Genomic DNA, 23,507 nt, shown 5'->3' on the forward strand with positions numbered 1-23,507 from the left:
CCTCTCCTTAGAACCATGAACCATGGCCACAGTCGTTAGAGTGCAGTACTGCAGACTACTTCTGCTGACTGCCGGTTGACTGCAATTTGGCAGTTTGAATCTCACCAAGGCTCAGGGTTGACTCAGCCTTCCATCCTTCAGAGGCGGGTAAAATGAATACCCAAATTGTTGGGGGCAATATGCTGACTCTGTATACTGCTTAGAGAGGGCTGTAAAGCACTGTAAGGCAATGTGCTAGTGCTATTGAGTATGCAGTGTAAGATCAGTTTCAAGGCCATAGCTAGGGTCTTTTGATAGAGTTGCTTCATGTTGTGATTGTCAAGAGTAAGCCATCTTATTATTTTTTATTTAAAACATTTCAATAGCTGCAGTAATATAGTAGCAGTATCTCAGTTATGGAACTCTCTCAGGGGAAATTTGCCTAATTGCCTCTCTTCCAGGAGTGCTCTGAATGCTATCTTAAAAACAGCAATCAATATCGAATGCAACAGCACATAGTGATGGATAAGAGCCATTACAGCCATGTGACTGTATATTGTAGGTGCAGCATTGGTTTCCAGTAGGTTGCAAAATACATTGAACACGATGTTTGTTTTGATTTTTAAAGAAATAGCTCCTAGCCACTTGCAGAACCTCTTCTCCTGGGTAGAACCAGCTGATAGCAGTGTTCCAATATTTGAGGGGCTGCCACAAAGAAGAGGGGGGTCAACCTATTTTCCAAAGCAGCAAAAAGCAAAACAAAAAAATGGTTGGAAACTAATGAAGGAGAGAAGCAACCTAGAACTGAGGCGAACTAAGGAACAGTGAGAAAAATTAACCAGCGGAATGGCTTGCCTTCAGAGGTTGTGGATGCTCCATCACTGGAGGCTTTTAAGGAAAGACTGGACAGCCACTTGTCTTGAATGATATAAGGCAGGGGTAGTCAATCTTTTTATACCTACTGCCCACTTTTGTATCTCTGTTAGTAGTAACATTTTCTAACCTCCCACCGGTTCCACAGTAATGGTGATTTATAAAGTAGGGAAGTAACTTTACTTTATAAAATTTGTAAAGCAGAGTTACAGTAAACCCCTACCGCCCACCATGAAAGCTGGAACGCCCACTAGTGGGAGGTAGGGACCAGGTTGACTACCACTGATATAGGGTCTCCTGATTGTACAGGGGGTTGGACTAGAAGACCTCCAAGATGTCTTCCAAATCTGTTGTTCTGTTCTGTATCTAGTTTGCTCATTTCTGTTGAAATGTTGAAAGAAACTCACTTACAAAAGGTGAGATCAGTAATGGTGATGTATAATAATTCCTTACTGCAACTCTGATTTCTTTTCAAAAACCATTAATACAAGAGCTATTTCATAGAATATTGTGAAGCTGAAGTTGTCCAATGATGCCCTAGCACTATCAGACATGTATTATGATTATTGTTTGTTATTTGGATTCTTCTTTTTGGATTATGTTGCTGTTTTAATTGTCTTTTTAATGTTTTAATTAATATAATTGCCTTCCGTATATAAATAAAAAAGTAAATAGCAGCACCTTGAATAACACTTTTCAAAGCCAATGCAGTATCCATAATATAAGTATCATACTGCTAAACAGACTTTCTGAACCAACTACAGTTTCCAGATAATCTTCAGGGGCGGTCCCAAGTAGAGTGCATTACAGTGGCATTCCAGTGATCCAATTTAGAAGTTATAAGAATACAAATTACAAAATTTTCTCTTTATTAATCTTTTATTGTTTGTAATATATACTTTATTCAGTGCTTTCAAGCCCTTGTTCTGTAATAATACTTTAGCTCCTTGATTAATTTGTTAAAGGTTTACAAATCAGAACAGTTATAAACATAGCTCTGAATAAGCATAGCTACAGCCATACAGTAAGTTCCATTGATTTCACCTAATGAAAATAGTCAGACCATTTAAACTGAATTTTCTGAAAGGGATGTACAACCTGAGTATAAAAATCATTTTTTTCACTGTATTAATTGAAAAGTTACCTTTAGGAGAATCCTTAGCAATCCACCCAGTGTCCTCTCAATGTATATCAATTGTCTGTTGGCTTACTTACACAGTATCTGTGAAGAAAATAGCCCCTTAGGAAGATTTAACCGCACTGAATCTGATCAACCATGTTTTACGTTAGTAGGAAGTACATGGCAAAATGTATGCAAAATTTATTTTCAAAATATATTTGGATTATATAAACTAGCAAACTATTTCTAAGAGGTTATTGTCAAAGCACACAGTTGCTAGTACATTCTTTTTTCTATGTTTTGTCAACATAATACTATATTGCAAATAGTAAAGAAAGGACATGACCTCAGCAGCCTTAAAGTATGGTTATTGGCATTTTAGATTTAGTCTATACCTTAGTTTCCTATTCAAGCTTTGTTTTAAAACATAAAACATAGATTAAAAGGACTAATATTTGTATATTGCTTTGTAATTTTCCAGGTTGCCAAGCTTTTAAATACTGATGTGTATATAATACATAAAGAACTGATAGCCCTATTGCAGGATGAATCAGTAGAGGTAATGGCCTATTTGTTGTTTATATTTGATAATTCACAATTATTCCAAGTTATATTTATTAAAGGAAGAAACTCTTGATGTCTCAAAGTATAGGATGAATCATAGCTGTTTGTCTCATGATCCTAGACATAAAGGATAGAGAATGATGTCACTGTAAAGTAATCTGAAAGTGATAAGGTAACTCTTATAACACTTTCCCAGGAGAAATAGAAAATGTCTAAAGTTGAATTTGCAAAAAAAAAAAAGAATCACTCTTTAAAGGCACATATAACAGTTCAATCTCACTCCAGTTTGCTATGTCTAAGGTTCAATTCATCTGATTAGTGCTAATTAAGATTCCCTTTAGTATGATAGGTTCCGTTTTGCTGCAGAAATTATATTGTTAAATCAGAATGTATGGGGTGAGACAATAGAAGACAAAGTTATGCAAGGAAGGCATACGGTATTCTGATTAGGAAACAAAAAGGAAGTAATTTCTAATATTTTTTAAATGTTGGACAGCAGAACAATTATATTGGAGTACTATAGTATTTCCTCTTAAATTTGCCTTCTCTGATGAATATTGCAGAAGTATGGCTTAAATCAGAAAGGGGTTAGATGAAGACCTGAGTAGATAAATCACTCTGTGCATTTATGCAACTATGTTTTGTGGATGGGATATTCTCCCCCAGTTTTAAGAGGGAATCGATGATAGATAAGGACTCTGACTAGTGGTGATTGGTCAACTGGTCCAATACTTGGAATTGTATGCCACTGCCGCGAGGCATTTTAGACATGAACTGACACCTAAATTCATATTACAGTATGTGAAACATCTCCATTGCTTCATGGTATCTTACAGATAAGAATGAGTATTTCTGCAGCAATGGATGGTTCCAAATACCCTTTATCAGCCCTGTGAGGAAGCAGACCAGGCCAAGAAATAGGCTCCATGGAAGACTAAGAAATAATTTTGTTTCAATTGGCTATAGTACCATGTTTGTGCTTTGCCTTCTCCCTTTTTTATATTCATGTAAATTAGGAGAGTTTGTCTGAGATGTTTTCATTGTCCTCTCCTATCATTTGGACTCAAGCAATAGTTTCCCTTTTATTGCTTTGTTAACTGATCTTCTCTCCATCAAAGTTTGCTGTCTGCACTCTGCTTCTTCATATGATATTAATGTTGCCTTCTGCAGGCTGTTAGATCAGGATACTTTCTTCTGTCTGCAGTTCTGAACTCAGATCAGCTAGCTAGGTAAATAGGTTTTGGAAATGTAAGTAACATATTGTCTTTTAATTAGGTGATAGATGCATTAATAAATCACCTTCCAGAAATTCTCGAACTTCTGTCTACTGGAGGAGAAAACAGTGGATCAGAGAACAAGGTAAAATAAACGATTATTTAAACAAGAAAGTTCACTATGTATTTATTACAATTATGTATTACCCATTTTTCCAAGGCAACTTTAGATGACTTAACAATCAAGCAGGAGAAATACCAATATAAAATATCAAAACAAATGTTTAGAGACATTAAATTAGAATTAAAATTAACCAAAAATGGTGATGAAACAAGCAAGACATGCTTGGGGTAAAGGTGGGGTCCTATTTAATCTTATTTTATAATCTTAGTCTTATTTAAGCACTATCATTTTTCTCACCCTGAAAACACCTGAAAGTTGTTATTATTCTGTTTTCATTTGTGAGGTTGTGATTAAGTTAATGCAGTACTCTTGAGTACCCTATTTTCAATGTTGTGGGGAAAGCTTTGATAGTCTGTATGTCTCCCAGGACAGGTCTTAATATATTTGGGGGGGATTAAAAAAAAACAAAATATAATTTAGAACAATGAATGTGGGAAGGGATGGATGTAAATAAGAGTCAGAAGAAGTAATCTCAAGCGCTAGTCGTTTTTTATTGATGTTCCCTTGATAATTATAAATAAATCAGCCGAGAGCCCAGGGAAGGGGTGGCGGTGTGGCTATTGTAATCCGGGAGTCTCTGTTACCTCGTAGGGTCCCTGCTCCGGAGCTTGTCGGGTGTGAGTCTCTGCTGATAAAGTTGGACCTCAAGGGTCAAGTGGGTTTGCTGCTAACGTACCTGCCTCCCAACTGCGTTGCAGCATCCCTCCCCTCGCTCCTCGAGTCAGTAGCCGAGCTGGCAGTTGAGTTCCCCAGGCTTATAGTTCTGGGGGATTTCAACTTGCCATCGCTCGGTGAACGCTCTGAAGGGGCGCAGGAGTTCATGGCTTCCATGACAGCCATGGGCTTGACCCAAGTAATTCGGGGCCCAACCCATGCAGCGGGTCACATGCTCGACCTCGTATTTCTCTCGGAGCAGTGGATGTGTGATCTTGGTCTGAGGGGTAATGAGATCATACCCCTGTCGTGGTCAGACCATTGCCTACTGAGGCTTGACTTCCGGAGGCCAAACCCCCACCGTAGGGAGGAGGAACCGACCAGGTGGTTCCGCCCCAGGCGACTTATGGACCCTTTGAGGTTCCAGACGGAGCTTGGGGTTATTCCTGATACCCTCGCCCACAGTTCGGCGGAGACTCTGGCTGCCGCCTGGTACTCGGCGGCGTCGGAGTCTCTCGACCGGATTGCGCCACTACGGCCCCTCCGGGTCAGTGGATCCCGGAGAGTTCCCTGGTTTACCGAGGAACTCCGGGAGAAGAAACGCCGGAGGAGATGCCTAGAGCACCAGTGGAGGTCCGATAGGTCCGAGGCAAACCGAGCACTCTTAACTACCTGCACCAAGGACTATGTCCGAGCATTAAGAACTGCAAAAAGATCATATATTTCTTCCTTGGTTGCGTCCGCCGAGTCACGCCCAGCCGCCCTGTTCAGGATAACCCGCTCCCTCCTTAATAGGAGGGATGCGGGAGACCCCTTGCAGGGTAGGGCTGAGGATTATGCTCAATTCTTGGCGGACAAAGTAGCTCGGTTTCGATCGGACTTGGACTCCACCGCAGTAGATCCAGCTGAGACACAGGAGGATCATTTGCCACATCAGTTCTGGGTTGAGTTCCAGGAAGTTGCCTCTGGGGATGTGGACAAGGCCATCCAAGCTGTAAGTGCCTCCACTTGTATTCTGGACCCGTGTCCCTCCTGGCTGGTGGCCAACAGCAGGGAGGTGACACATGGCTGGATCCAGGCGGTTGTCACCGCCTCCCTTCGGGAGGGGCACTTCCCCGCCGCGCTCAAAACGGCGGTGGTGAGACCCCTCCTAAAGAAACCATCGTTAGATCCAGCCATCTTAAACAACTTTCGTCCTGTCTCCAACCTTCCCTTTATCGGGAAGGTTGTTGAGAAGGTGGTGGCCTTTCAGCTTCGACGGGCCTTGGAGGAAGCCAGTTATCTTGACCCCTTCCAGTCCGGCTTCAGACCTGGTTACAGCACAGAAACCGCTTTGGTCGCATTGACCGATGATCTCTGGAGGGCCAGAGATGGAGGCTATGCGTCCATCCTGGTTCTCCTTGACCTCTCAGCGGCTTTCGATACCATCGACCATGGTATCCTTCTGCGACGACTGCGGGAGGTGGGAGTGGGAGGCACTGTTTTGCGGTGGTTCTCCTCCTACCTCTCGGACAGGTCGCAGTCGGTGTTAGTGGGGGGGCAGAGATCGTCCCTGAGGCCCCTAACATGTGGAGTACCTCAGGGTTCGGTCCTATCCCCCCTACTATTTAACATATACATGAAACCGCTGGGCGAGATCATTCGGAGGCACGGGATAAAATACCATCAATATGCGGATGATACGCAATTGTATCTGTCCGCCCCGTGCCAACTCAATGAAGCGGTGGACGTGATGAACCGGGGTCTGGAGGCCGTTAAGAACTGGATGAGTGCTAACAAACTGGTGCTCAACCCGGATAAGACCGAGTGGCTGTTGTGTTTCCCCCCCAATAATTTGGCTAATACACCAACGCTTAGGCTGGGGGGTCAAATTTTATACCCCTCAGATAGGGTCCGCAACTTAGGAGTCCTCCTGGATCCACAGCTGACTTTTGACCACCAGCTGTCAGCTGTGACCAGGGGGGCATTTGCCCAGGTTCGCCTGGTCCGCCAGTTGCGGCCCTACCTAGATCGGGGGGCCCTCACAACAGTCACTCGAGCCCTTGTGATCTCTAGACTGGAATACTGCAATGGGCTCTACATGGGGTTGCCCCTGAAGTGCATCCGGCGACTACAGCTAGTCCAAAATGCAGCCGCGCGAGTGATAGTGGGCGCACCTCGGTTCGCCCACGTTACACCTGTCCTCCGCGAGCTGCACTGGCTGCCTGTTGGTCTCCGGGTGCGCTTCAGGATAATGATGACCATCTTTAAAGCACTCCATGGTAGTGGATCTGGGTACTTGAGAGACCGCCTTCTGCCGATTACCTCCCTAAATCGACCAATTAGATCGCACAGACTGGGCCTCCTCCGAATTCCATCTGCCAGTCAATGTCGACTGGCGACCACACGGAGGAGAGCCTTTTCTGTTGCTGCCCCGACCCTATGGAACGAGCTCCCCATGGAGATCCGCACCCTCACCACGATCCAGACCTTCCGCGCAGCCCTCAAGATCTGGCTCTCCCAGCAGGCCTGGGGATAGGCTTCTAATTACCCGCCCGAGTGTTTGATTGCTGAATGAAAGTTGTGTTTTATTATTTTTCTTTTGTTCACAAAGTGTTTGTTTTGACCTTGCACTTCCCCTCCCCTGTGGTTGTAAGCCGCCCTGAGTCCCCTCAGGGAAAAGGGCGGCATATAAATCCCAATAAAACCTAAAACCTAAACCTAAATGTATGATGAACTAGAAAAAGCTGTACAGCAAAATCTGAATGGACTGGTTCCTGAAGTTTTGAGGCTCTGGCATTCTCCTGCTTATTACAGATAGTAATAGTGCCCGGAAACCCCAGTTTACAGTTTAGGATCAGTAACTCACGTTAGTTAAATCAGAGTTTAATGTTATACATTTTATGTAAGTTTCAAAGATAATCTGAAAACTGATACAGAATTCAGTGATGTGGTTATTGGAGTGGTTGGGAACTTATATCATAACCATGTTGTATTTTGGTGATTCTGATTTCATATGGGTTGTATCTTTGGCTAACTATACCTAAAAAAATGTTTTTCCCTATTCAGCTTTTAAATTTTCCAGAGTTAATTCCAGCACTAACAAGAGCTGAACAGAGGGCAGCAACCTCTTTAAAATGGAGGACACATGAAAAACTACTACAAAAATATGCCTGCTTGCCTCATATCATCTCAAGTGATCAGATTTATTACCGCTTTTTGCACAGAATGCTGACAATCATTATGACAAATGTGAGTTCTCAACGATCCTTCTCTCTGTATGTCTTTCTAAAGTATATGACATTCGCTTAAAACATTTTCCAAGAGATTAAAATATATACATTGCTACTGAAATTAATCTAAGTTGTGACAAATATATCAGCAACAAACAAACAAGAACTCCTTGGTTTACTTTGTATTTTTAATGAAAAGCTAGTGTTGTTTAAATTGAATACCTGTAGCCTGATTTGCTTTGCTTGTTTCCATCTGTTGCTTCCAAATAAGTCAGGATTGCAAATTCCAAAAGGGAAACTTAATTATGAACAACGATATGAACCTTTATACATTCTGACCATATTTGTATGTAGAATTGGATTTCTTTATTGGGACAAAAAAGTATTTTGGGAGGTTGTCCTGTTTTTTCTGGACTATAGGAATCCCATTTCCAAGTTTAGAAACTTGGAAAATCATGGGGAAAAAAAGATACTTCAGTTGAAAAAATATTTATGTGGCTTCTGTATCAATTGGCTTCTGATTGCAATTCAAGATGCACTGTCACCTTTAAAGACCTTTATAGTTCAGGACCTGGATATCTAGGGGACCACCTTCTTCTAATAAATCTGCCCACCTGGTAAGATTAAGTGGAGTAGGGTTCCTTTATGTTGCCTGTCTCAGGGGCTGTCAGTTGTGGGTTCTGCAGAAGCACACTTGCTTTATTGCTCCCCCTTGTCATTTGGCATTTCCCACAACTTCTTTATAGTCCCTTCCTTTTTAATATTCAGATGGTTTATTAAGGCAGCTGTTCAAGTAGGTCCCTTGGTCTGAAAGATTTGTTTGTCTCTCTAGCAGTGGAAATAATTCTAATCAATTGCATTTTATTCCCATGATTATGTATATGCAATTTTATTGATTATATTTTGTATGATCTGTATTTTAGCTTCATTTTTATCCCAAATTACGGAGGGGAAATATGCATTTACAGTCAATTCTGCTTGCCATGGTATATAAACCCAGTTAAATAAATTATAATAAAGCAAGTGAATTTCTGCCCTGAAACTTAATAGATGCTTCTTATTGAGCTTGAATGTGTTTATTTTTAACTACTGAAAAATCCAATTAATTTTACAAAATTAAATATAAAAATGTCAGCTGTTCCATCTAAATAGCAATAGCAATAGCAATAGCAGTAGACTTATATACCGCTTCATAGGCCTTTCAGGCCTCTCTAAGCGGTTTACAGAGAGTCAGCATATTGCCCCCAACAATCTGGGTCCTCATTTTACCCACCTCGGAAGGATGGAAGGCTGAGTCAACCCTGAGCCGGTGAGATTTGAACCGCTGACCTGCTGATCTAGCAGTAGCCTGCAGTGCTGCATTTAACCACTGCGCCACCTTGGCTCTAATAATTGCCCAGGGTGGCAAAACAAAGTAAAAAAAAACCCTTTCAAATTTGCATCTAAATATGCTTACTTAAAAAGAAGCCACATCAAGACATAAAATATGTACATCTCCTTTTACTGCTTGCTACATATTCCAGATTCACAAACTTTTATACAGTTTGCTTACCTACAAATAATGTCATTTCAGTAACAAATAAAATATACTGACTTTTGTATATGTATAATGTGCTCCCCCATCACTACCCCATAACCTGGTTTAGATGTTCATTAGCAGAATAAAAACATACTTGTTTCCCCCCCTCCTGGGATGATTTTCCTGTAGGAAAAATTAAGTGATCTTAGAATGTGTTTGCTGGTGAAAGATACAAAGTAAGCACCAAAAGATAATATAATCAATAAAAACCAGACTAGCTGTTAAATGATTTGTTAATTAATAGTGTGGCTTCACACCACTTTTGAAAAAATACATACTTCAAATGTTGAAGACGACCAGCCTTAAATTGAATTTATCTCAGCCTAATTTCTGCAACATTTTATTGATGCTTTATTATTTTGTCTTTTTACTTTCAATAATTATTTCCTCATAAATGAACAAATTGTATGCTTTATTACTTATATATATTGTAGAATGAAATATATATTTTTCTCTCTTGAAGAATGTCCTACCTGTCCAAAGAGCAGCTGCTCGAACACTGTGTATATACTTACGATATAATCGTAAGCAAGAACAGAGATATGAGGTCATCCAGAAATTGATTGAACGTAAGTCTTGATGTCCTCTTTATCATGAGGAAATTAATGGAATTTTAGTGAAAACCAAGGCTATTGTGTGTAAGAATGGAAGACTGTTGTGGATGAGAGAGGAAGGCCCCCATTTTTACCACAGAATAGATGTTTTTCACGATAAAGAATTCAGCTGCATTAGCTTCAAATATGTGTATGCAGGTTTACCATGACAACTCATATTCAAGTGCTTCACAATAATATTTAAAAAGTTTATATGATGCAACACAATTTCCGATACTCCAATAAGAAGGTCACATTGTTTAACAAATGTTAACAAATGTTTAACAGCTTTTCTGTAGGGTAGAGAGCATAGGCAGAAAGCAATTGGAATGGTAATGTGGGGAGCTACTCCAGTAGTAGTACCCTCCCAAGAAATAGCCATCCTGTATGACTTCTAGTGAACTTTTCTGCTTCTTAGCTGTACAATTTAGAGCATTATAAAAATTACCTAAAGCATATTTTATAATTACACTAATGAGCTGGTTAAACACCATTACATTATATTTGAGAATAATAACAAGTACTTTTGGGATAGTTAAGCACTAGATTTCTGTTCATTTCTTGTATCAAAATAATAACCTATCAGTGGTAATTTCCCCCCCTCCAGAACTGGGCCAAGGAAAAAGCTATTGGAACAGATTACGTTTTTTAGATACCTGTGAATTCATCATAGAACTCTTTTCCAAATCATTTTTCTGTGAATACTTCTTTCTTCCTGTGCTTGAACTTACACATGATCCAGTAGCAAATGTGAGGTACTGTACAAGTTATACTAAATTAATAAAACACTTTGATTTATTCAGATTGCTTTGTATTGCCATTTAATTCAGGTTGCCCTTGTATCTGGAATAGAATTCATATATTAAAACTCTGAAGATTTGTGTGTGTGTGTACACACACACACACACAAAATTTCTGAATTTAGTGCCTTTGTCAGCATGAAGAAGAAACTAATTTGGAACGTCTTCTAAAGAAGACGTTTATAGAGAGATGAATGGATTTATTTTTAGTAATGTTCATTGGAAAGCATTGGAAAGCTATCCCGACTTTCCTTCCTTAAATTTTTTAATGTTAAGAAAAGAAGCTATGAGAAAATATGAGAATTGAAAGATAAAGACAATGATATTTAAATTACCCTTAAAATGCTGGGCTTGTGGCAGAGCAATTATACAACTGGAAAACTTTCTTAACAGTTTCCATGAAATTCTGTGGAATAAAATAAAAACATTATAATTAACAAAAGTATTGGGACAAGAGCAAAACATGTTTCTGAAAAGTAGCCTTAGGTTTTTGAATACAAATCTTAAATTTCTCCAGTTCACAAGAATGTCTGTGATTTGAAAGAGGAAAAGGCTTCATTTAGAGACACATATAGTTAGTAGCCTAGGAAGTCTGCTATGGAAACAGAATGCTGAACTAAATATGCAAATGATACCATTTTGTTATACTAAAATAAAACAGATTTAGAATAATTCATTATGAAAGTCAAAGAGGAAACTGAAGGATCTAGAAACTGATCAATAATCCAGTAGTCAAGAAGTTAGTCCCAGCAGGATTTGTAGGGTGCTGAGAGCACAAAACATGAAGAAGTCAAAGCAGTGTTAAATGCCATGGTTAGTGAATTCATGACTGGCAGTAAAGAAGCAAAGATGGTAGATAGAATTGTTTTCTTGAGCTCAAGAAGAGGTAATAATACAGTGTGTTCTGGAGAATTACAGGAAAAGTGGTGATGGAGACAAATTTGGAGTAAGAATATTTCTGTGATAACAAAAATCAAAGTTGTTCAAGCAGTGTTTTTGTAATGCTAGTATTTGATTATGAAAGCTGGACATTGTTGAAGAGCAAATTAAAGAAATATGAACAGATATGAATTACAGATTTGGAGAGTATCATGAGCAGCAGGAAAAGTTAATCAATCCTTAGTCAAATAAAATAGGTTGTTCCACTGAGGCACTTGTCTGCAAGCAGAAACTCAAATATTTGGAGCATGTGTTGAAAATTATTCATAACAGAAAAAAGATTATTCTATTTCGCAATTAAAATCGTACTTGAAGTAAGAGTATATTTGTCCTCTATAATAGGAAAAATGTCTTGATCCTAAAGGAATCTGTCCATCCCTAGTTCATCTTGTTCATCCAGCTGGGTGACTTTGAAGCAATCATACTCTTAGCTCAACTCATGTCACAGAGTTGTTTTGACAAAAATCGGAGCAGATATGTCCCCCCCCCCCTTTATAACAATAATAAAGGTGGAATAAAAAACTAAAAAAAGTATTTTTAAAACAATCTCTAAAATGTTTAGAAATATAAATATTGTACAATAAAAGGTAGAAAAAAGAAAATATGATTTTCATAACCTTGCCTAAAGGCCCATAAAGGAAACAGATAACAGTATGAAGAATTTCTTTACATAACAGAATCAGGACAGTCTTCTTCACAGTTCCATAGATAATAGCAAGCCAACATGAACAAATGATCTCTTTCAGATAGTAAGGATAATTCCTAGTTATCAATCCTGTCTATTTTAGCAACTATCATTTTTTACTGTGGTTTTATCTCTTCTTTTAAGGCTTTAGAGCATACTCTTTATTTACTTCAATATTATTTATCACTTCACAGTTTGCATGTTTCTGTTGTTTTTTTTAAGCTAGTACATATATTAATTTTTTAAAAAAATACAAACATTATTTCCTTATATAGAATGAAGCTTTGTTATTTATTACCAAAAGTGAAGTCAACCCTCAAGGTTCCCACAGACAAACATTTACTGCAGCAGCTAGAAATGAGCGTAAGAAAACTTCTTTGTGAGGAAAAAGATAAAGACGTCTTGAACATTGTTAAAAAAGTATGTGAGGTTCTTTTGTTCATTCAGTATTTTTCTTATATTTTTATAATAATTCTTAAGATAACAGGCTTCATTGTACAAAACCATAGTTTGCTTAATGCAACAATTAAACCCAAGTAACAGCTTGGTTTAGTGTGATATTGTGGACGCAATGTATGAGTTGCAAAGTTTTTGAATTCTGTTTATGCTGAGATAAATCAAATAAATCAAACAAAACCAATAAACCAAACCAAATATAATGATCCTACTTATAAATGTTTAGAAACGAATAGATATAATTAACTTGTGCTGTAGCTGAGATGACGGTAAAGAGGTTTTTTTTGGATCATATATAGTTCAAACTTGTGCATCTATAATTAGAAGACTCATATTATGATCAGTAAACCTCTGCTGAAAGAATGTTACAGGCTTCTAATAGGTAGGCATCCCAGTTCCCAAACTAGCCTAGGATCTTATCCTCTGTATGAGCCCATGTCCTTTCTAAAATTGCTATTAGGAAATCCAAACCATTTGAGATTCTTTTAAAACAGTTATGGCAGACCTATAATAATATTTTTTTTTTAATAGATGGTATTAGAACTTGACAGAATGGATACCTCTTTAGATGTTGTAAGTATAAACTAAAATTATAGCAGTAATAATATGCTGAAACCTCCAGCGTGATTGCTGATCCTCTGGTTTCACATTTGAACAGTTTCAGAAGAGGTTTTATGAAAATGACCTATTGGATCAGCAGAAAGAAAGAGAGGAACAACTTCTTTTGGAAATGGTATGTTTATTGCATGAGAAAGGTGTTACTATCATACAAATTACCAGTAAAATGTAACTAAGGTTTACATTTTTTTCATGAACTTGCATTAAAAATACTGTAAAATTTCTTACACATTTACCTGATTTTTGAGGTAAAATGTATCCATGTAGACATGGGAAAATGTTGGTCCAAAAAAAATGGAATCTTGGATGTAGCTTGCCTTTAACAGATAGATTTCAGATTGCTGTGAGGAGAAAATGCATTAGGAAGTACATCACCAAATGTTTGATACTAATAATAACTGGTACGAGACGTTACATCATCTCAGTAATCCTAAAATGTAGTCAACATTATTCTCAAGTTATGAATAGAATCATAGTGGCTTGCCTAAGAGCAACATCAATTCATAGTCATAGAACATTTCACTGTCTACTGTGGAGCCCAAAATATATCTCATCCTATGATTTTTGCTTCAGCATTCAGATGATTCAGATGCCGGTTTCAGCCTTCATATATTTCTTCACTTCATCCTTTGGTGAAATTAGTTTATTTTGCTATATAGGAGGTCTTGCTTTTTTCATAATAGGCATGATATAATAACCAGGAAATTGCAAAGTATAATTACATTCCCTTCTATGTTGATTCTATTTTAACAACTCTAGATATTATGCCATGTATCAAATTGAGATCTTTTAGGTCCAAATTAAGGTTACTTTGGAAAAATTATTGGTCTCCACAAGTAGAACATCTACTCAGAGAACAATTGGTTCTTCCCAATCTGGGTACTCTCCTAGAATTTTATAGCTATGTCTTCTTTTTCAAGGAGAAAGCAACTAAACAGTGTGATAGCATCACAGGAGAGCTTATTTATATATTTATGGCTTTATTATTAGGAGAGGTTGGCAGCTTCTGCACCAAAATATACTTTGAACGAACAATTCTTTTGTCATTGATAACATAAAGCATTTCATGCTGTTTCTTGAACATAGGCAGATCATTAAAACATTCTAGCATAAAAGCTGCAGGCTATTAATCCAAATTTCATTTTTACATTAACACTTTTATTACACTGTTTCCCTACTAGGAACAATTAGAAAAAGAGAAACAGCAAAATGAGAGCAGGTCTACAAATATGAGTGATAAAATTTATGAAAAGAAGCGTAAGTGGTTGTGATTTTTGTTGGTTTGTTTCCTTTCTCCAAAGTCTTGTTTATTTATTTATTTTTATAGGTAACAAAAAGTGGTCAGCTGGAAGTGGTAGATATTGTATTAATTAAAACCCTCAAGGGATAGTTGCTGCTAACGTACTATGAGAGCATGTCATAGGAATGTGTGCTTTTATAGATTGACCCTTAGCATATTTGAAGTAGGAAGTGCAAACTTAAAATATGGAAAAGACCCAGTTCTTATTTTCTAGGAAAAGTTTCAGTACAAAATCATTAGAGGCCAAAATACTGACTATTAAGGGCTGTTATTTGAAATGGGTTGTCACAATTAGCAAATCTATTATGGAAAAGCCTTATATTTTATAAATTTTATAGCTTTTTAAATAGAATTATTACTGCTTTTTAAATAATAGAAGAGGTAGGAAAAAAATAAAACATCGAAATACATAATAAAAATAATGGTGCTTTAAAATGAGTGAAAAGTTACAACAGAAAAGAAATAAAATATAACATTACATTATTTATATTAAGTATACTTTACTTTTGCACACTGGCACCTTGAAGCCATCGTTACTGATGGGAGAAAGTTGAAAAAAATCACTCCCGAGAAATAAAAGAAAGAAATATAAGGCTAATTCCTTCTGTTTTGCATTATGGTTGTCATAAAGCCAGCATTAAAAATACTTGTTTCCAGTTTTGCTCTACCAGCAAGCTGACCATGCCACTCTTAAGTGTAGAAACAAACAATATTGAGCTTATTTCATGCATCAGTTTTATGGATTAACTCTTCAGTCGAAATACTTGATTGCTGATTATTCTAATAAAGAACTTTACTTAAGCACTAAACATTGTATTAAATGATGGCCTATTTTTCTGAAGTATCTAAAAAAAGCATGTTACATTTTGGTAGTTTCAAAATATGCACTTGATGATACAAGTGATAATTAATGCTTGTAATATTTAGTGAATTGTGTTTAATTTAAAATAGTGGGAATGTTAGTTTTGTTCTTGCAGTTAATCTCTATACAGTTAATCTCTATACAAAAGCACATAATAACTTTTGTTTTAGGTAGAGACAGTAAAGGAGCATCAACTTTGGCCAAAACTATCCCAATGTCTGTTTCTGGAAACCCTTCAGGCGCTTCAGCAAGTAAGAAACAAACCTCTTTGGTGCAATTTTTAAAAATCCAATCTATATTGCAAATAACATAAGGAAATAAGTAGAAAGGCATCGCATCTGATTGTTTCAGGTGATCTGTGGAAGGCATTAAAGATATGCTTGCACTGGAAATACTCTTAAAAATTCAGGAAAATATTCAGAAATGTATCTGTTTTGAAATAGCCCACATTGAACTATATAGCACAGTCAAACATCAGGAGACGACCACACAAAATGTTGTATGAAATGTTGTATTATGTCATAAAATGCATAGTGCTGATTTTTTTGTCATAAAATGTTTTATAAAATTTGCCAAACTTCAATTTCATGTGAATCATGGATCCTGAATTTTGGACACATTTTGTAAATTAGCTCATTTGAGCCTTAATGTCCCCAGCTAGAAAGATAATATTGAGTTTTTAGCAATCATTGAGGAATTGAATATTTAAAAATCCTCAAAATAGTTATCTATAAGAGTGTGCTTTTATCTACCTTTTATATGGAAGTTGTTGCAGGAGAAATTTAAAAGTGAGGTGAATGGAGTGAGAATATATTGCATAAAAGGCATTTTATAGTAAAAGAAGAAGAGATATGACCAAAAATTACTGGGGGATGAATAAATGTGGGCTGATAACAAAAGTGAATGACTAGTATGAAAAACACAATTGAGATGTTTTGGTAAGAGAACAAATGGGGATGAATTGTAAACAAATCTGTGGGGGAAACAATGAATGAGCCGAGACAAAGGAGATGACTAAGAATATTTTGTTCAGCAAGAGCTAATGAGATCCTCAAAAAGAAAGAATTGAAAAGTTTAAAGAACAAAAGGCAGCATAAGAAAATGGTGGAAGTAAGGATGATTTGCAAAGATAGGAAATTAATGAAAGGTATGGATATTAGTGTGAACTAGATAATAGGTTTTTCTTGCCTCATACTTTCATTTTTCCCCTTCTGATTTGAACTCTTTTTCTGCACTCTATATATTACTGTTTGCCTCTAAAAAGAGTGATGTGTGTGTGTGCGTGTGTGTGTGTGTGTGTGTTCGCAAGTGGGTAATTTTACTATTTAGAAATCTACTGATTTCAAACCATTTTTTTGGGGGGGGGGTGATTCCCCAGGTAGTTCTGATCTCAGTTCAATGCTATTTTAATTCTTTGTGTTGTTCTTAAGTTTATTTACCATGAAAGGGGGAATTGTGTAATGGAAATGTATATACTGTATTTTCCACCTTTTTCCAGAAACTCAAGATGATAAAGATAGCACAGTGTAATAATGTAAATAACGGGACTTCAAATTCTGATAATCATTTCCTGAATAGTTAACTTGTATTCAGTGAAATTAAATCACATGTTTTGACAGAATTCCATAAAATTAATAACTCAACCTTTATGTTCAGTGAGGAAAATGTTTTTTGGCACATAACCATGGTTTTTTTTTAAAAAAACAACCTATTCATGTCTATTAGCATTACTTATTTGCAGATTATGGATTGCACTTGCAGTTATATATTTGCTAAGAAAGAGCTATATTAATTATATGTATATGTATATTTTAGGCAAAGAAGTAAAAAAGTCTAAATTGGTTCGAAGCCAATCTTTCAGTAGTCAAGCATTGCAGTCAAAATATGGCAACATTGACAAATGCCCCAGGTATATAATATTTTGTTTTATTTAATGTTAGGTTCATGACTGTAGTGTATAATCCCTGTAGCTGCTCATTATGGAAACCTAACATTTTATTTGCCAGTTCAAATGTGCGGTTCTTTTGGCGAAGGAAGGACTGAAAAGAAAATTTATTCTTTGAGTGATGTGCTATACTTTAATAATTATGTGGATAAAAAAACAGAATGGGCTAATTGCATTTATATTTTTTAAAAGCTAGCAAACATGTATCTGAAGGCAGAAAAGCTGGCACGTGGAGGGGAGGGGAATTCCTGTGAAAGGCCTGAAAAGGAAGTTCAGATCTTGATGTTTCAGTTTTCCTTACTCCAACCCAGAGCAGCAGTTCCTTCCTGCACACAGATGGAAGGAGAATCACCTTGCTGGGCCAGAGAAAGATGTATGGATCCTGAAGAACTAAGCTTCCTTTCTCCAGCCCAGCTCAGTGGTTGCCTTTCATGCAGGAAGGGGAGAGGAACTCCTGCGATAGGTGATCACTATTTCTAACTTTCTCTACTGGCGTTCCCAGAAAAAATCAATGGGGAAACTGGTAGGAAAGGTTGTAAGCTATTGCTGCCCCCATTCATTCATTTGCTGGGTTGCAGAATACTGCAGAAATAAAGCTTGGATTGAAGGAGGGGAACTCCTGCACTGAGCTGGAGAAACATAGGCCAGGCACAGCGGGGAGCTCCCTGCCCACTTTTGGCAGGCAGCTATTTCATTCCGTCCGCTCAACAATCCATGCAGTCATTTATTACTATAACTGGGAGAGCCAGGATTGTAATTGTTAAGCAAAAAGGTTATGACCATGACTTATAACCAAAATTCCAAGTGTAATTGTGATGATAAGTGACTATTACTGTATAATTAGATTGTGACTGAGCTGAAAGAGTGCACACAAGGAAAGTCTTCTGTAAGTTAAGGTACACTTTAACAAGTTGCCTATTATTTAAAGCATTCTAAATTTTAGGGGCCAGGATGCTTGAAACATGTGTTTTTCCACACAGCTCAATGGTCTTACTGTGTTAATCATGTAAGGCATTGCAATATCTACCATTGTCAGTAAATGCCTGAATAATTCTCAGGCAATGCTGGGACTTATTGGTGGAGGGTTGCACATTTTCTTTCTCACCAGTTGCTTATATTTCTGATTTATATTGTGAACTTGAGGTTTGTTCCCTCTTTAACTTTATTCCTTATCATTTTACCATGTTGTTTAACGTTCTGAATTGTCTTAAAATCTCTGAAATGAAAAATTATTCTAAAAAAGCTATAATAACAATAAATAAACATAACATTCCCATTATACATTTTTTATTCCTTCAGCAAAAGTTCTTCTTTAGGCTATACTTCTGTGTCAGGAGTAGCAAAGAATTCTATGTTCTCATTTACTGGTAAGAAATCTGTGTTACTTTTCATTCATTCATTTGTTTGTTTGTTTATTTATATTTCATACTTCTTAACTGCTCATCTCCCTCAAATAAAATAATATTTTATTAGAATTCTTTTAGTAGCTTCATTTCATTTTTAGAGTCTAATGCTCTTAGTTTTGCCCCAAATGCAAGAAATTATATAAGCCAGCAGGCCTGTTGATAATCAGTTCACACAACTAACAAAATTTGTAGCTCAGAAACAAATTAGTTTAATTATAACCTGATTTTCTGAAATTTTATATATTTTCTTTCAGATGATTCCTTCCGAACTCGTCCCACCAATGTCAGTGGCACTGCTGCTTTTAACTCTACTTCCACCTTACCATCTTCTTCTCGTAACACAAATAACACAGTTGATCAAAAAAGCAATGGGAATAAAGAGAGCCATTCACGGAAGGTTAGCTTGTAAGTGATCAATAAATTAGTGCAGAATTAAAGATTACAATAAATAACTGATTTTTTGTGTTCACACATTTAAGTTGTTTCTCCTACTTAGGATAAAAATGAATGCTGTTTATGTCATCGGTTCCTTAGCTATGTTGACATAACTATTTATGATTGTTTTAACCACTATTTTAGCAAAAATAGGGAAGTTGTGGTTAGAGATTTATTCTAATTTATCAATAAGACTAGACTGCCCATGAGTTAAGTTATTGTTATTGTCTTCTGATATAATATTTGGGAGGCTATGCATATTTTGATAAGTTATTTCAGCTCAAAAACAATGTTCCTGGCCCAAATATACTGTATAAAGAACTAGAATTCTTATGGTAGTTCTGGTTAGTATGATGACTAATATGATCATTGTTATCACAAACAGCTGCAGTCGAGTTATCACTGTATGTTGTTAGATATGGGTAAGAGAAGTGTGGAATTAGTATTCATTATTTCTCTGTGAATCATACATGACTTTGTACTTGTACTGATCATCATTCTGGAATAATCATGGATTCAAATGATGGTCTACAGAGGTACAAATTCATATGTATTAATGTACTGATAAATGAAAGAAACATTATTTACTATAGGCACTGTTATTTTGCAATTTGATTCATCAGCACCATGTATTTTTTGATATTATAAGTAATCCTCAATTTACAACTGGTATCTAACAACTGTTTGAAATTGCAGTTGCCTCAGAAAAAGTACTTTATGGCCCATAAAACGCTTCTGACCATCATAAGACAGATGGCTTAGTGGTTAGAATGCTGTATTGTAGTCTAATTCTGCTGACTGCCAGGGTTTAATCATCACTGGCTGAAGGTTGACTCAATCTTCTATCCTTTTGAGGATCCAGATTGTTGGGGGCAATATGCTGATGCTGTAAACCGCATAGAGAGGGCTATAAAGCACTCTGAAAGGGTATATAAGTCTAAGTGCTATTGCTATAAAACATTGTGCTGCTCTCATGACTGCATTTGTGGCATTTGGCAACCTGTTTACATTTAATGACTAATTTCCAAATGTCTCGTGATCCCGTTTGCAATCACCTCTGCTAACTTTCTCAGAAAGTCAGTGAGGAAGCCAGCAGAGAAGTTTGCAAGCTGCTCCCACCTGCCAGAGATCTCCCTCTTGTCTCTGGGGGCTGGCCGAAATTGCTGCCTGCTGAGTGGACCTCAGCTCCTCTGTTGGGCTGCAGAAATAGGGCTTTGATTGCAAACATCTGAGCCCTGTTTCTGAAGTCTAGTGGAGGTGCAGCTGTTTGCACATGGAAGAGCACTGTGAATACAGGTAGTCCTTGGCTTGTGACTACAATTGAGCTGAACATTTCTGTTGTTGAGTGAGACATTTGTTAAGTGAGTGTGCCCCATTTTACGACTTTTCTTGCCACAGTTGTTCAGTGCATCACTGCAGTTGATAAGTTAGTAACCTGGTTGCTAAAGTGAATCTGGTTTCCCGATTGACTTTGCTTGTCAGAAGGTCGCAAAAGGGGAGCACACAACCTTGGGACACAGCCAAGGTCATAAATATGAAGCAGTTGCCAAGCAGCTGGCTTTTGATCACATGATTGGGGGGATGCTGCAAAGGTCATAACTGTGAAAAATGGTCATCAGTCATATATTTCAGTGCCATTGTAACTTTGAATGGTCACTAATCGACTGTTGTAAGTTGAGGACTGCCTGTACCATTGTTTTGAAAACTAGAAAGATGTATGATTGCATCCCAGCTTATATTTCAGTGGTGTTCAGCTGAAAGCTATGGGAATTCCCAGATACCTGAATCAATTTTCAGTTTACAATAGGCCTGTAACTTTCATTGGTAGTGCATTGATATTCATAGGAATTCATCTAGAAAGTGGTTTTACCCACAGGAGACCTGCATTAGTGAGTTTTCAAAACAGAGCATATTCATTCTCATTGCTAGCAAATAGACTATGTTCAATGAGTCATACTCAAATAGACAGCAAACATGAATCACAAACATGGAGAATTACAAAAAAAAAGTATGTTCTGCTACTGTGGTGCTGCCTTTGGTTTTATTATCTTTTGTATGTCTGCTCATTGTGAAGAGCTTTAGACATTTTCTTTCAACATAATAACTTATATTCTTACACTCCTTCACAAAGTATTTAAATATACAGCTAGTCAAGTGTTAGTATTCTTAAAATGAGTAATTTTAACATGAATTGGGATAAGTAATACTTTACCACATGGGCATATACTGCTAAAATATCTACTAATGTTCTAAATAACTCCTTTAATTAAACATTAATATTCAGAAATAAATATCTTTAACAAGAACATAGGACACTTATTCACATTATTAATCATTAAACTAAGGTATGCAAATTACAATGACAGGCAGGTATGATTGCTTTGGCAATATTATTTATGTTTAAGATAGTTGTCTTTCAACATAATATTTTTTACTGTTAAGCAACAGTAGGAGAAAAGAGAGCCAATTTGGTCTAGGGGTTAAGGAACCAGGCTAGAAATCAGGTTATGGGTTCTAGTCACATGTTGTGCATGAAAGTCAGCTGGATGATTTCCAAGCTGCCACTCCAGCAGGAGGAAGGGCATGCGTGGCTGTGGCAACTGCTGGCCCTCACTGGTCCATCCCTCTATTTTCTCCTTTTCATACTGCCACCCTGTTTCCTCTACCAGCTCTGTCCAGATACTTATTCTCTGGTTGGACCCAGCAATTTCCCTTTGGCAGATGAGGCATCGCCAGCTTACCACACTTGCTAATCATCTCCCTGGGCACATCCCTCACCTACGGTAGTGCCAGGATCCTGGGCTAGTACTGGGATGAGGAAGATGGCAAAGTCAGCTGTTGGCATTGGCGGTGGCAGGGGTAGATGACAAGAGTGTCGAGTGCCCAAAAGGGCAAAAAAGGGAAGAGATGGGAAGAGTTGAACCAGAGAGAGTTTGCCAGTGATTGTTTTTTAAGCTCCTGTAACTCTGCTGAGTAATTTTCTAGTTGATTATAGGCTCCATTGAGTCACAATCCACAAGGATTTTCAGTGTTCCCTTTGCAGGCAGTGGAAAATAAATCAAAATTGTCCTTCAAGGACAGATATCATATTAGAAACAGATTCCAATGTGAAATCCTTGTGGAGTCCTTGTGGCTCTCTGAGTTTGTTTGTTTATTTGTTAAACATTATTAAATTTATTTGTCGCCCATCTCATATTCAACAACTCTTGGCGGCCTACAACATTTGCCTGTAGATATTTCATTGCTCAACTAGGTAACATCATTGATACAGACTGGGCCTCCTCCGAATCCCATCTGCCAGTCAATGTCGACTGGCGACTACACGGAGGAGAGCCTTTTCTGTTGCAGCTCCGACCCTGTGGAACGATCTCCCCGTCGAGATACGCACCCTCACCACCGTCCAGGCCTTCCGCGCAGCCCTCAAGACCTGGCTATCCCAACAGGCCTGGGGATAAGCCTCTAATTTGCCCCACCCGAGTGTTGAATGTTGAATGCAAGTTGTGTTTTTATTATTTTATTTTGCTCACATATTGTTTATTTTGAATTGCACCCCCTCCCTAATGATTGTAAGCCGCCCTGAGTCCCCTCAGGGAAAAGGGCAGCCTATAAATCCTAATAAAATACAAAATACAAAATACAAATACAAGTTAATGTGAGATTTGTTCCCTATTTAGTAGCTTGCTCTAATAAAACTAAATATAAAAAGGCTAGGGAATTCCTGGAAGCTTGGTGTTCAGACAAATCAACCACCAATAAATATATAGAAATAATCATATTTACACACTACTCAAAAGAGAAAACCGACAACTTCATCAATCAACCCAGATATATATCGACAGGCTCAGCATCTTAGTCACTGAGCTACCATGTCCCAATATATATATCATATGCCGACCACATGACCATAGAGACATCTTCGGACAGCTCTGGCTCTTCAGCTTTTAAATAGAGATGAGCACCATCCCCTAGAGTTGGGATTGACTAGCACATATGTGTGAGAGGAACATTTACCTGTGTGTGTGGGGGGGGTTTATATATATATACACACCCTGTGTTTTCCTGAAAACAAGACAAGGTCTTATTTTCTTT

The 23,507-nt window shown here is 37.5% G+C and overlaps 1 protein-coding gene across 1 annotated transcript in view; it reads left to right on the plus strand.

Moving 5' to 3' along the window:
* The window catches only part of PPP4R4 (protein phosphatase 4 regulatory subunit 4), a 37,712-nt gene that overhangs the window by 11,372 nt on the left and 2,833 nt on the right, over positions 1-23,507 (plus strand). Inside the window, exons 10-22 of the mRNA XM_032223838.1 lie at positions 2,454-2,531; positions 3,812-3,895; positions 7,637-7,819; positions 9,843-9,948; positions 10,580-10,727; positions 12,672-12,816; positions 13,384-13,425; positions 13,511-13,585; positions 14,652-14,727; positions 15,803-15,883; positions 17,448-17,541; positions 18,877-18,944; positions 19,238-19,388. Coding sequence (XP_032079729.1) covers positions 2,454-2,531; positions 3,812-3,895; positions 7,637-7,819; positions 9,843-9,948; positions 10,580-10,727; positions 12,672-12,816; positions 13,384-13,425; positions 13,511-13,585; positions 14,652-14,727; positions 15,803-15,883; positions 17,448-17,541; positions 18,877-18,944; positions 19,238-19,388 — 1,331 coding nt within the window. The remainder of the gene's footprint in view (positions 1-2,453; positions 2,532-3,811; positions 3,896-7,636; positions 7,820-9,842; positions 9,949-10,579; positions 10,728-12,671; positions 12,817-13,383; positions 13,426-13,510; positions 13,586-14,651; positions 14,728-15,802; positions 15,884-17,447; positions 17,542-18,876; positions 18,945-19,237; positions 19,389-23,507) is intronic.

The sequence above is a fragment of the Thamnophis elegans genome, chromosome 1 (assembly GCF_009769535.1).
Source record: "Thamnophis elegans isolate rThaEle1 chromosome 1, rThaEle1.pri, whole genome shotgun sequence".
Classification (NCBI taxonomy): Eukaryota; Metazoa; Chordata; class Lepidosauria; order Squamata; family Colubridae; genus Thamnophis; species Thamnophis elegans.